Source organism: Ovis canadensis, chromosome 20 (assembly GCF_042477335.2).
Source record: "Ovis canadensis isolate MfBH-ARS-UI-01 breed Bighorn chromosome 20, ARS-UI_OviCan_v2, whole genome shotgun sequence".
NCBI lineage: Eukaryota > Metazoa > Chordata > Mammalia > Artiodactyla > Bovidae > Ovis > Ovis canadensis.
The window spans coordinates 16020343-16033280 of record NC_091264.1 but is presented as its reverse complement, the minus strand read 5'-3'; the positions used below and the strand labels follow the sequence as shown (position 1 = coordinate 16033280).

Here is a 12938-nt window from a genome sequence, read left to right as displayed (position 1 = left end):
AGCATCAATTCTTCGGCACTCAGCCTTCTTCACAGTCCAACTCTCACATCCATACATGACCACGAGAAAAACGATAGACTCCACTAGACAGACCTTAGTCAGCAAAGTAATGTCTCTGCTTTTGAATATGCTATCTAGGTTGGTCATAACTTTTCTTCCAAGGAGTAAGCGTCTTTTAATTTCATGGCTGCAATCACCATCTGCAGTGATTTTGGAGCCCCAAAAAATAAAGTCTGACACTGTTTCCACTCTTTCCCCATCTATTTCCCATGAAGTGATGAGACTGGATGCCATGATCTTCGTTTTCTGAATGTTGAGCTTTAAGCCAACTTTTTCACTCTCCTCTTTCACTTTCATCAAGAGGCTTTTTATTTCCTCTTCACTTTCTGCCGTAGGGGTGGTGTCATCTGCACATCTGAGGTTATTGATATTTCTCCCGGAAATCTTGATTCCAGCTTGTGTTTCTTCCAGCCCAGCGTTTCTCATGGTGTACTCTGTATATAAGTTACATAAGCATGCTGACAATATACAGCCTTGACGTACTCCTTTTCCTATTTGGAACCAGTCTGTTGTTCCATGTCCAGTTCTAACTGTTGCTTCCTGACCTGCAAACAGATTTCTCAAGAGGCAGGTCAGGTGGTCTGATATTCCCATCTCTTTCAGAATTGTCCACAGTTTATTGTGATCCACACAGTCAAAGGCTTTGGCATAGTCAAGAAAGCAGAAATAGATGTTTTTCTGGAACTCTGAGTTAGTTCATCTTTTTGATTCATGAAACTAGATTTGTGCTTATTCTCATTAATATCATATTCTTTTAATCTCTTGGTAGGCTGAAAGCAAAATGTGATTGCAATTATTGCACAATAATTTTCCTAATTTTTAATTAATTCCACAACACTTACAATTTATTAGCTGTGGTTGGTGTTTTATCCATTCTCTGCTGCTATAGCAGTTCCTGGTTTCCTTTCTGTGGAATGGTAGCATGTTTCCCCTTCATACCTCTATGCAAATGAGGTACAGAAACAGGATCCTTCAACTACTAAACATCCTGCCAGAAGAGATCATTCGAGAAGCTGATCCAAAAAGTGATGATATTTCTTTATGGTGCCCCTAACATTTGACGTAAAGCCTGATATATATGCATATGCATATATATATATATATATATATATATATATATATATATATATATATAAATCAAGCTAATCTTAAGTAATTTGTCTCTTAAGTAGTCTGTCTCCATTCATCCCCCACTCTTATCTGTCCCATGTCTCCTAGAAGACTGTAGCCACAGGCCCTTAATCTGTCCCGAGAAGAGGCCAAGCTTTATCAGATCACATGACTTTTGCAAGGGCAAATCCAGCTGCCTGGAATATTCATCTCTGTTCATTTTATATAGAAAGTGCCTTCCTTTCCACTAGATTTTGTTTTAAATGTCAACTACTTAGCAAGACTGCACATCTATCCTGTCAAAAAATTTAAAAAAAAAAATGAAGCTTTCCTTAATTCCCTTATTCTCTTCCTTGACTCCTTGCTTAGTTCCCTTTTGGGCTTGATACATGCAGTAATTACCTGTTCTCTTGTATACTTGGTTTTTATCTTTCCCCATTCAAAGATTATCTAAATGATGGCAGGGTTCATTCACCAGTATTTTTCCAATTTCTCTCTAGGCTCCTTTCAATATTCAGTAAGTACTATTGAATGAAACATGAATAAATAAATTAAATATTTAGTTACAAAAAGGTAGGCTAAAGCAGTGCAAATGGTACCTAGTAGACTTGAATTTGCGGGCTTTCCAGGTGGCACTAGTGGTAAAGAACCTGCCTGTCAATGCAGGAAACATAAGAAACACGGGTTTCATCCCGGGTCAGGAAGATACCCTGAGGAGGGCATGGCAACCCACTGCAGTACTGATGCCTGGAGAATCCTATGGACAGAAGAGCATGTTGGGCTACAGCCATAGGTTAACAAAGAGTTGGATATGACTGAATTGTTGCACACACACATCACAAGATACTCTTATACTCTATACTCTTATACTCTAGGGTAACAATAATACAGGAAACAGGTCATTTTCAAGTGCTATACAGGAAAGTTCTTGATTAAAAAAAAGAAAAATTCCTGAAGAAATGTAATTTTCTTCCCTACAGGCTAAAACCAAAATTATCAATGAGTCAGGGTTCTCCCAGCTTATTTCATGAACTTTTAGCATTCCTACAACATGTATTGGTGATATAGGCCTTTCCATTGGTTATGTGGTAGCATACATTTAGCTTCTGGTGGAGGGATGAAGGTGACTGGTGTCAAATGAGTGCATATTTGTCACTTCTGGGCCACTGACCTTCTCTGTCTGTTTCCACAACTGTAAAACAAAGAAAGTAATACTTGTGCCAGGTTAAAATCAATGTTATTTTAATATATATATTATATATATATTGTATATATATTACCCATATAATATATGTAATTATAAATTATTCATATATTTAATTATATCTTATATATTTATAAATATATGTGATATATAATTATAACAAATATTTATAACATATAAAAGATAATTTCCAACGTTATCTTGAAAAATAAATAAGAAAATTCAGAATAGAGTAAGATAACTTGGAGAACAGTCTTTTGGTCTCTGTGGGAGAGGGAGAGGGTGGGATGATTTGGGAGAATGGCATTGAAACATGTATATCAGATAAGAAACGAATCGCCAGTCCAGATTCGATGCATGATACTGGATGCTTGGGGCTGGTGCACTGAGACGACCCAGAGAGATGGTACGGGGAGAGAGGAGGGAGGGGGGTTCAGGATGGGGAACACATGTATACCTGTGGCAGATTCATGTTGATGTATGGAAAACCAATATATTATTGTAAAGTAATTAACCTCCAATTAAAGTAAATAAATTTATATTCAAAAAAGTTTCAGCATGCTCTATTTATAGGGAAGTGAGCCCTCCTTCTTCCACGAACAAAAATGGTGGGGGAGAGACGAATTAGAAAATGACTTTATGAAAAGAGATGGTGGAAAAGTTTATTTAAAAATATCCAAAGTACTTAAACTGCATTTTGAAATGCATTTGTAAGAGAAGCATGCGCAGTGTTGGTGATACCCGGGGGATTTAACTCTGCTTTATCAGAAGAGGAACAGCAATTGCACTTGGAGAAACAGACTGCATATCCTAAATGACGGAGATACGGGGAGGGCGGAGCAACTGTCGTTCCCTGATTCCTAGCCTGTTCCTTCTTCCACATGTTTTTCTAATTCCTTCACAAACTGATTACGTGGCTTTAGTTGTAAAATTCAGCCCCCTCCCAGAAGTCCCGTATAGATAGGGACTGGGGAAGGAGGAACGGACGGAAGAAAACCAGTCAGTCCCGCTGTGACTGTCCAGTGGAGGCGCGTTGCTGTGCGGCGATACCGCCGCGGAGCCGCTTTATTTGTTCATCAATGAGCATCTACTGCATCCCCTAGATACAGGTCAAGCCCACTGGAAATCGCAGCAACCCATCACAAGCAGTCTTCACTGTATTTCCAGAGCGGGAGCGCCGCCGATCTCTACGCACCGAGTGCGTGTGCCGGTAGGAGAGGGAACAGCTGAGCCTCAGGACGCGGGTGGAGTCAGCTCTGCGCTCCTGAGGCGCTCCCGGCGCTCTCCAGTCCTCGCTGCGCGCCTCCTCGCCCCATCTCCCCGCCGTCTCGGACTCCGGCTGCTCGGTTACGGTGCCTTTCCCGCTCTTCTAGACTCGCGCCTCCGCAGAAGACAGACGGCTCCTTGCACCTGGGCGCCACAGCTGAGCTCGCCTAACCGCCGGAGGGCGCCGGCTGGGAGGAGAAAGCGCGCGCACCTTCCTTGCTCTCCTCCCGGCGGCTCCGCCTCCCGCCAGTTCGGCGCATCGACGTGCGATGCGGCCCAATGGCGACTCTCAGCCGCTGCGGGCCCCGCCCCTCAAGGCACACCCACCAATGAGCGCTTGGCAGGGGCAGAACGCGTCCTGTGCCCGCCTCCCCGTCCAGACCGCCGGAGCAAGCCGACCTGGCCGACCTGGGCGGGACCGAGGTACGGCCGCTCGACCGGCCCGGAGGCTCGGCACCACTTCAGCCCGCGGCCGGGCGGGCGGCGACGGCCCAGAGAGGGCGCCAGACACCGGCCGTAGCTGAGGCGGGCGGGCGGCGGGAGAGCAGGACGGCGGGGACGTGCGTCCAGCGCACGGAGCCCTGAGCCTGGCGGGGCCCGTACGAAGTCCGCGCTATGGAAGAGAAGTACTTGCCTGAGCTGATGGCAGAGAGAGACAGCCTGGACCCGTCCTTCGTGCACGCCTCGCGCCTGCTGGCCGAAGGTAGGACTTGCCCCCGGGTGGGCGCAGACCGCCGGCCCCTGTCGCCACGGCGGGGCTCGGGGAGCGGAGTACGGGAGGACGCCTGTCTCCTTCGCGGAAACTGCCCTGGACGATGCTCGCCCAGAGCCGCGGCGGAGCTGGTCCTTGGGAGGCGGGTGCTACTTTCTCACTCCATTCGCGGCTGAATCCGGGTAGCCCGGAGCGGCGGGCGCTGGCTGTGAAGACAGTGCCCTTTAGGATCACTGATGGAGCGACGTTAAGGAGCTGCGTGGTCCACCGGGATGTTTTAACTCCGCCAAGGGAAGGGAAGTCAGTCTGGAGTGAATGGTGATCAACGTGGTGTTTGATGAGCTTCTTCTTATCTACAAATCAGTCCCCCCCCCCTTTCCCTTTTTCTTTCCCTTTTCCCCCTTTCTTTTCTCTTATTTCCTCTCCCTTCTGATTGAGAAGTGATTTTGATTTTCTTAGTCTAATTACAGTCTTTCCTATGGAAAGACTTAGTATTAACCTAGATTAAATTATGCGTGTTCTGTTTGTGCATGTGGAAGTGGCTGAAATGCATATCAGTTTATTTGAAGTGTGATGATTGTGTGCTCTGGGAGATGCTGGTCCCTGGGAACCCTCCACAATTGATCAACTGTTGTACCAAGTGTGCAGTGTATGTGTGTGTGTGTGCAGTGTGTGTGTGTGTGTGTACTTTAATGTTGAAAGAGATTTAATTCCCAGGGGAATATAAATATCTTTTCTTTTGTGTTCTTTTGAAGGGTTGTTTAAACACACACACACAGGAACTTCTGTATGATAGAAATATCTGTAGCAATCTACATTTACCTTTATAAAAACTAAAGACTTTCGTTTTTTTTTTGGGGGGGGTGAATGTCTCAATAATGAGTTGCTTCATCATCAAATTGACTACAATGCAGTTTTGTTCCTTAGGTTCTTAGGAACTTACCTACAGCAAAACTAAAAGTAATAACTTTCTTCCCCTTAGCCCTTCAGCATCAAAAGAAATGTTTTCTTTTGTGAGATTTAGTTTTACATGGAAGGAGAAATTCTAATCCTCCATGTATGAATTAAATAGGCATTATACTTATTTAAATGTTTTATTGATGGATTGTTATTTGCAACAATAAAGTATCAGATATTTTTCTATTTTGTATATTAAGTAATTAAGTAATTAAAAACAACAATTGAAATATTGAACACGTGAAACAAGTAAACTACTTTTCAGGGGACAAGTTGATTTTGTAGAGGATTTGGAATGGAAAATGCAGTCATGCTTGCTACTTCTTGGTTACTAAATAAAAAAATGCAACCTAAAATTGTAAATGAAAGTTAAAAAATTAACCTCTAATCTATTAAAAATAAACTACATAAAATAATAGGAACATTGAAAATTAATGGATTAACAAATATTCAAAATGATTAAAAATGTCATTGTGTTCCTAAATCATCTATTTCAATGCACTTTCCAGAAATGTCTTCATTTAGCTGATAAAGTCTTTAAAATAGAAAAAGTTACAAATTAATCATTTTCTCAGACCTGCTAATTGGACTTCTTTTGGGGACAGTAGGCTAGATGATTAATTCATAAGTTATTAATGAGAGTAGTGTACTGAAAACTGCCAGACTAAAGCAATGCATGTGAGGAGCTCTAAACAGAGTATAGAAGTATTTCTCTGTGGTAAAACAGCCAGAAAAGTCTGTGAACCTGGTTCCTTAAAATTTTCTTAACATTTTATTTTTCTCAGAAATTTGGTTTCTTGATACTTAGGAACATGTTCCTATGTACTTTGTAATTTAATATTTTCCCAGTAGGGGGAAGCATGTTCTGCCTTTGTAATGAATTAGAAGTAAAAAGTGCCTAAATAGAAAAATGTCTAAGGAAGAAACAAAGATAGGTGTCCACATTTCAGAGGAATCATAAGGAGGAGGAGGAGGAGGGGAGTAATGATAATAATCTCGAGTATATAAAGAGACTCTTTGCAGCTGGCTGAAAGATCCACAAGATCTAAATTCTGTAATTGTACCCAAGCCTCTTCATGTTCTCATTGAACAGTGTCCTTCTGAATAAACCTTAACATACATTTTACATTACAGATCTTTCGTTGTTTTTTCAAAGGCCGTCTACCTAGATTCTTAGGTCTTATTTCGAATCTCTATAGGAGAGTGTTGTTGAGATAATTTTATTTTTCACCCCTGGAAATGTACTGATTGAAGGCAGTGGCTATAAATACACCTGACATAGATGTTCGTTAGGAAAGAAGGTGTTCCATGAAGTACATTTCAGCCAGCACTGTGCAGAATGTCTCAAGACTGAGTGTGTAATAAAAATGATCCAGATGATTCAGTTCTTTGAAATGGTTTTTTGGAAGGTAATATATACAAGGTCAGTGATGTAAGCCACTGAGCATTCATAATGATTTGTTTTGCTGTTTTGATTGGTGGTAGATGCAAATCAGTGCTCCATGTGACTACAGACTTAGAATTGAAGGTCATGGGGTTAAAAGTGCTAGTTTGTTGGTTATTTTGTTATTTTTGTTGTAGTTTTTTTGTTTTGGTTGGGTGCTTTCAATCGGAATGAGTCTGACAAAGCTGATAGAAGAGCCTGAACATTATATGTACTATGTTGTTACTTAGAAAAGATCTTAAATAATATGTTTTGAATAGTATAATATTGATTGAGTAATTCAAATAATTTTCTTCTGGATTATAATATTGTCTATTATCTATTTGTATGGAAGGTGCTTTGGAGTATGATAAAACAGCAGATTCAGCACAATCCTTGAAGTTCCACTCAGTCTCTGAATTTGCTTGCCAGATGAAATTAGATGAGGTTATTTATATCTATGATACTTCAGGGAAGCACACTAAACTGTGAATCCAGATACCTGGATTTTAATTCCACTTTTGCCCAAAATGAATCTTGGTAAATTTCCCTTCCCTGGGCCAGTTTTCTTGTCTCTCAAATTGAGGAGCTGGACTAGATGATCTGTATGCTTCTTTGTAACTCTAATTAAGTCTGGGCCTGCTCCTGATGCAAAGGAGTGCAATTGGTATATTTGAAATACCAAAATCAGTGTTTAAACATTTTGGAAACTTTTTTCATTTCTTAGTTTAATGATTAATAATATGTTTATTGCATTGTATTGCAGTTTGAGGCATACACATTATTTTTGGCACTGGGAAAAGATTTATGTTCTTACTGAACTATTTTCAATGCTTGGGAGTTAAAAATGTATATACATGGAAATATTCTCTTTTTTTTTGCAGTAAAATGTGTCTATCTGCTGGTAGACATAGATCTGTTCAAATGTATATGTTCAATTATGGTGATTCCATACCTTTAGAAGGATTAATAAATTCTTATCCAATTCAGAGTGTTTGAGTTCTCTGTCTCTTCACAAATATTGGACAATTCATCATTGTTTTGGTTTACTCATCATATGATAAAGTCAAATATTGCTAATATCAGAACAGTTCAAGTATTTCTAAAAAACTCTGAATGCTTTTTTCAAACTTTTGTGAAAATTTTGCCCTTCCATTTAGGATTGGCCTGTTTGCAGGTGTGGGTGAATGAGAAGAACAAGGATCAATAATTTATTACAAAAGCTGACTTGTAGTGGTTTAACTACATTTAGATTTTTATTAAGGATTATTTTTGATTTTCAGTGTGTTCCTTGAAATGTTTAAATATGTTGTGTTCTTAAGATAAAGAAAGGTATTGGTATAATATCTAAAACCCACTTCTCATAAAAACTAGTATTCATGTGACTTTTCTTTGCTCTCCCAATAAATTTGGGATAATTTTATTTATGTTTCTTAAAACAAAAAAACAGCAAAAAAATTAACTTAAAGATTTTCTTTGATCTGAAAGGTATTTTTGACCTGCAGTTAAAACATATTTATTATATAGTGGAGAAATTATGCTTTAACAAAACACTTGGGATAGAGTGTTGACACCCCTGACAACTATGCAATAAAGGGTATTTCATTTATGTCCTTTCTGATCCTCAGTTTCTTCATTGGTAAAACAGCAAAACTAATATCCATCAGGCATGGTTCTTTTAAGGTTAAAAAAGATACTGTTTATGACACATAAGCTATATTTTAAAATATAAATTTTATACAACCAAAGCAAAAACTGAAGCAGAAATTCTACAAATATAAGTGTCAGGGTCCAGCCACAGTGGATCCAGGGTAATTCAAAGTGGGGATGGAGTCGGCAAGGAGAGATTTATTTATTTAGAAATTTAAAGAGAGATTGAGGAAGAATAATGTAGTGAAAAAATAGAGGAGAAAAGAGGCTGATATTCCTTGGTTTACACGGAAAAATAATAAAGTCTCAAGACAAGAAACTTATACCGTCTACATTAGGCCACAGGTGCCCACTTGAATAGTGGAGAGTGCCCTGCCTTGAGCTCCTTCTCACGTGGGTCTTAGAAGCCCGAGCAAATAAGTAGACATGGAGAGCCTCTGCGTTCCAAGGGATCAGCGTGAAAAAGAGAGGGAGGGAGAGGGAGAAAGAGAGAGAGAGATAATCGACACGGGGGAGGCCAAGCTTATGCAAAAACCCCTTAACATTATTTTCAAAAGGTGCTTATATATCCTAAAGTGAAAGTGAAGTCGCGCAGTCGTGTCTGACTCTTTGCGACCCTATGGACTGTAGTCTACCAGGCTCCTCCGTCCATGGGGTTCTCCAGGCAAGAGTGCTGGAGTGGGTTGCCATTTCCTTCTCCAGGAGATCTTCCCGACTCAGGGATTGAACCCAGGCCTCCCACATTGTAGGCAGACACTTTACCATCTGAGCCACCAGGGACGTGAAGTTTTACATAATGGAAGATACAGAGTCATGCAGGGGCAGCAGTCCTGACCCTTATGGATACCAGGCTTTCTTTCTCCATATCTTTCCGTATACAAAAGGTCTCAGGTAATTTACATTACCTTCTGGCCAAGAGGCCTGCTAACACTTTATGGCTCTCTTCTTAATGAATGTTAATCTTATTTCCCCTGAAGTATTTTTGTTTAATCTGCATCACCTTTAAAATATGAAATAAAGTTGCATCCCTGTAGAACAAAGGCACAGTGGGTTATAACAAAGAAGGTACTTAACTCGATCTATGTTGCTGCTTGTTTTTTCTATATACCAACTATATCAACAAATACAATATATGAAAATTTGGCAGCAAGTATTAGCTCAACAATGAAACCCTTAATCAGTCTTATTCTAATGATTTTGACTCTTCAGAAGCCCCTATATTCCTAGGATGTTTTAAGCTTCCTGTGCCTCATGGTCGGCAGGCCGCAAGCAATCACAGGCGCAGCTGTGAGAGTCAGGCAGGCAGGCTAGAAAGCCATCAGAGGGGTTTTTGGATTGAAACACTCTTATTATGCCCAGGAGACTTATTATCTAAAAGCTCTAAATTAACTTTTTCCAGAAAAGGTGGTGGGGGGATAGCCCCCTGTTAATATCAGAAGAGTAGGTGGAAAGCATAACACAGTAAAGCAGGCAGACTCTGGTTTTGGGGGTGGATGCTCGAGAATTTTCAGGGAGACCCCTGAGGCTTGATCTTGCCTTTGTGTATGCCGAGCCTCCTTCCTCATGACCTTTGCCATGGGCGGGGTTCCTCACGCTGGCTCCCAGCATATAAGATAATACTTTTAAGATTGTCCTTAACATTTTAATAACATTATGGACTTGACATCAACCTGAAGTTTGATTTTTTAATAACATGAGCACTGACTCATGTTAGTACTTAACTCTCTGAATTATTGCTGAGTGAAATTTTAACTCATAGACCAAATTATGAAATAAATTATCTTATGAAACATGGTTCCAGTGAAGGTTTTTAAAATATGTTTCTTCTGCCAGTGGTCACTTGTCCATGTCTGACTTGAGCCTGGTTAGACCAGGACATGGGTAGCTCAAGACTAATTCCACATTTGCTTGGCCATCACTCTGGGCAGCTGGTTTCATCCTTCTTTTTATCAAAGGAAGTAGATCTGTCTATTCCAACGTTCTTCAGACTCCTACTACCTAGAAACTCCTGTACTCTTTTCATTCCCCAAGGATGAAATGCCTCTTTTTGTTCAAGGCTGACTTGTTCTCAGCATCCTTAACCCTGGTGCCCCTCTTCCCCCAGGCCTGTCCTGTCATTGTGTCCTTTCTTTAGTGGCTCCACCTGCTTCCTCCCCATCTTACCGTGTGTCAGCCTGTAAACATGATTCAACTAGAATCACTTTTAAAAAATATATAATACTTATTTCACTTTCCAAAAGTAATACAAATAATCTTTCTAGACACTTTTCCTCCCTTGTTTCCTTCCAGTTTCTGATACTGTGAGTCTATTGCTGCTGCTCACTTTCTCAGTTTACCTTCCACAGCTCTGTGTTCTGGTTGCAGCCTCCCATTTTGTCCTGAAACTAGAGTCTCCAGTGAGAATCATCTAATCGCCAAATCCGATAAAATGTTTCTGATCTCTCATCAGGGTATTTGGCTGTACTTTTCACTGTTGGTCTTTTCTCAGTTTTTTTGGTTTCTCCCTTGGCTTTCGAACACTACACACTCTTGGTTTTCTCTTTTCTCTGTTACTCTCAGAATCCTCCCTCTTTTTCATCGTCACCCCAGCACACACACCCTATCAGAGTGGTTCATTTAAAGGCAAAGTCTAACCATGTTATACCTTTAAATGCTGTTCTGGAAGGCAGGCTGTTTCTGACCACAGGCCAGCAGAGGAGGAGGGTGGGGGGTGCCTCCTGCATGTTCTCAGGGCAGGGAGATTTCAGTCTCTCCCAGGTGCCCACAAGAGGGAAGGGCCCTTCTTGTTGATCCCCTGTGACCTCTAGTGACACCAAGAGGGGTAGGGAGAAGTTCCAGCAGGAGTGAAAGCTGCTCTGACACCCAGTGGCTTCAAAGGGGAAGTATGCATTGCTCCTGCTCCTGAGGGTAGACACCCAGGTCTCCACATGGCCTCTGTCCCCACTGCCAGTGGAACAGAAACCTCGTTGCACATTCAGGCCTCCAGTTCTTCTAAAGAGAAGGGGTGCCCCTTTACAGCAGGGGAAAGCTGGACACCTCAGCTCCCTTTTTACCTTTCTTGACTGAGGTGAGCATGAGACACTGGTTTTGGGGCCTGGTTTTGTTTTCTATGTCTGTGTTCTTTGGCTAGGGGAGGATGTTTGTCATTTAAATTTTTTTGTGTCTTGCAAGGTTGCCCTCTTTCTAGTCCTGCAGCTGGAAAGAGCAGGCTTTGCTTGAGCCTTTGTTTTTGTCTCCTTCTGTTGATGTTTTTGGTTTGCTAGCATTTCAAGCTCCCGTTTTGGTGTATATGAAGCACAAGAAAAACTGGGGAAACAACTACCTAGTTCCCATGGTACCCAGGAGGGCTGCCTTCTTCCTCAAAGTCTTTTGTGTTTATTTTATGTATAATATCCAGTCACCATTCATTTGTGTTATAATATCTTTCTTTATATGGTTTTCTTATGAAGGTAGGTTCATTCATGTACATTAATATTTCATTAATTAATTTTGTAAGAATTAGCATGACCAGGATAAATCCATGTGGGTAATCAGAATGCAATATCTGATCAAAATTTTTGGTTTAAGTAAGTATAAATCTAGACTGGAGCTCTGTGTCCTCATGGCAGCTGTAGAAAGGAAGGATATTTTAGAAACCCTTGGAGATGACTCCATTAGTGTCACCAGCCTTTCCTGTGTCCTTATTTGTTCTTGTCTGAATACAGACAATAAATGTAGCTTAATTGGAATTATATTGAGACCAGTCGGTTTGTTTAAGGCTATTATCAGTGTAAGACAATATATTCATAGATTGTAATGCGATCCTTGTCTTACAGAAATGGTGAATTTCAATAAAATATTTTTTTGGGCTCCGAAATCACTGCAGATGGTGATTGTAGCCATGAAATTAAAAGACGCTTACTCCTTGGAAGGAAAGTTATGAACAACCTAGATAGCATATTAAAAGTCAGAGACATTACTTTGCCAACAAAGGTCCGTCTAGTCAAGGCTATGGTTTTTCCAGTGGTCATGTATGGATGTGAGAGTTGGACTGTGAAGAAAACTGAGCGCTGAAGAATTGGTACTTTTGAACTGTGGTGTTAGAGAAGACTCTGGAGAGTCCCTTTGACTGTAAGGAGGTCCTAACAGTCCATCCTAAGAGAGATCAGTCCTGGGTCTTGGAAGGACTGATGCTGAAGCTGAAACTCCAGTACTTTGGCCACCTCATGTGAAGAGTTGACTCATTGGAAAAGACCCTGATGCTGAGAGGGATTGAGGTCAAGAGGAGAAGGGAACAACAGAGAATGAGATGGTTGGATGGCATCACTGACTCAATGGACATGAGTTTGAGTAAACTCCAGGAGTTGATGATGGACAGGGAGGCCTGGTGTGCTGTGGTTCATGGGGTCACAAAGATTTGGACATGATTCAACAACTGAACTGAGCTGAACTGAATGAAATAGAAATAGATTAAAAATAATAATAGAGTGCTGGTTAATAACTGATCTCCAAAGTGAATGTTAGCAAATACCCATGCTATGGGACTTTTTCATTTTATCCAATGGAGTGCTCTGAAA

General features: G+C 40.9%; 1 protein-coding gene across 1 annotated transcript in view; it reads left to right on the top strand.

Annotated features, from left to right (window-relative positions):
- The first annotated feature begins 4050 nt into the window (after positions 1-4050).
- KHDRBS2 (KH RNA binding domain containing, signal transduction associated 2) overlaps positions 4051-12938 on the top strand; it is an 844433-nt gene continuing 835545 nt past the window's right edge. Inside the window, exon 1 of the mRNA XM_069562599.1 lies at positions 4051-4343. Within this exon, the coding sequence (XP_069418700.1) occupies positions 4256-4343 (88 nt within the window). The 5' untranslated portion in view covers positions 4051-4255. The remainder of the gene's footprint in view (positions 4344-12938) is intronic.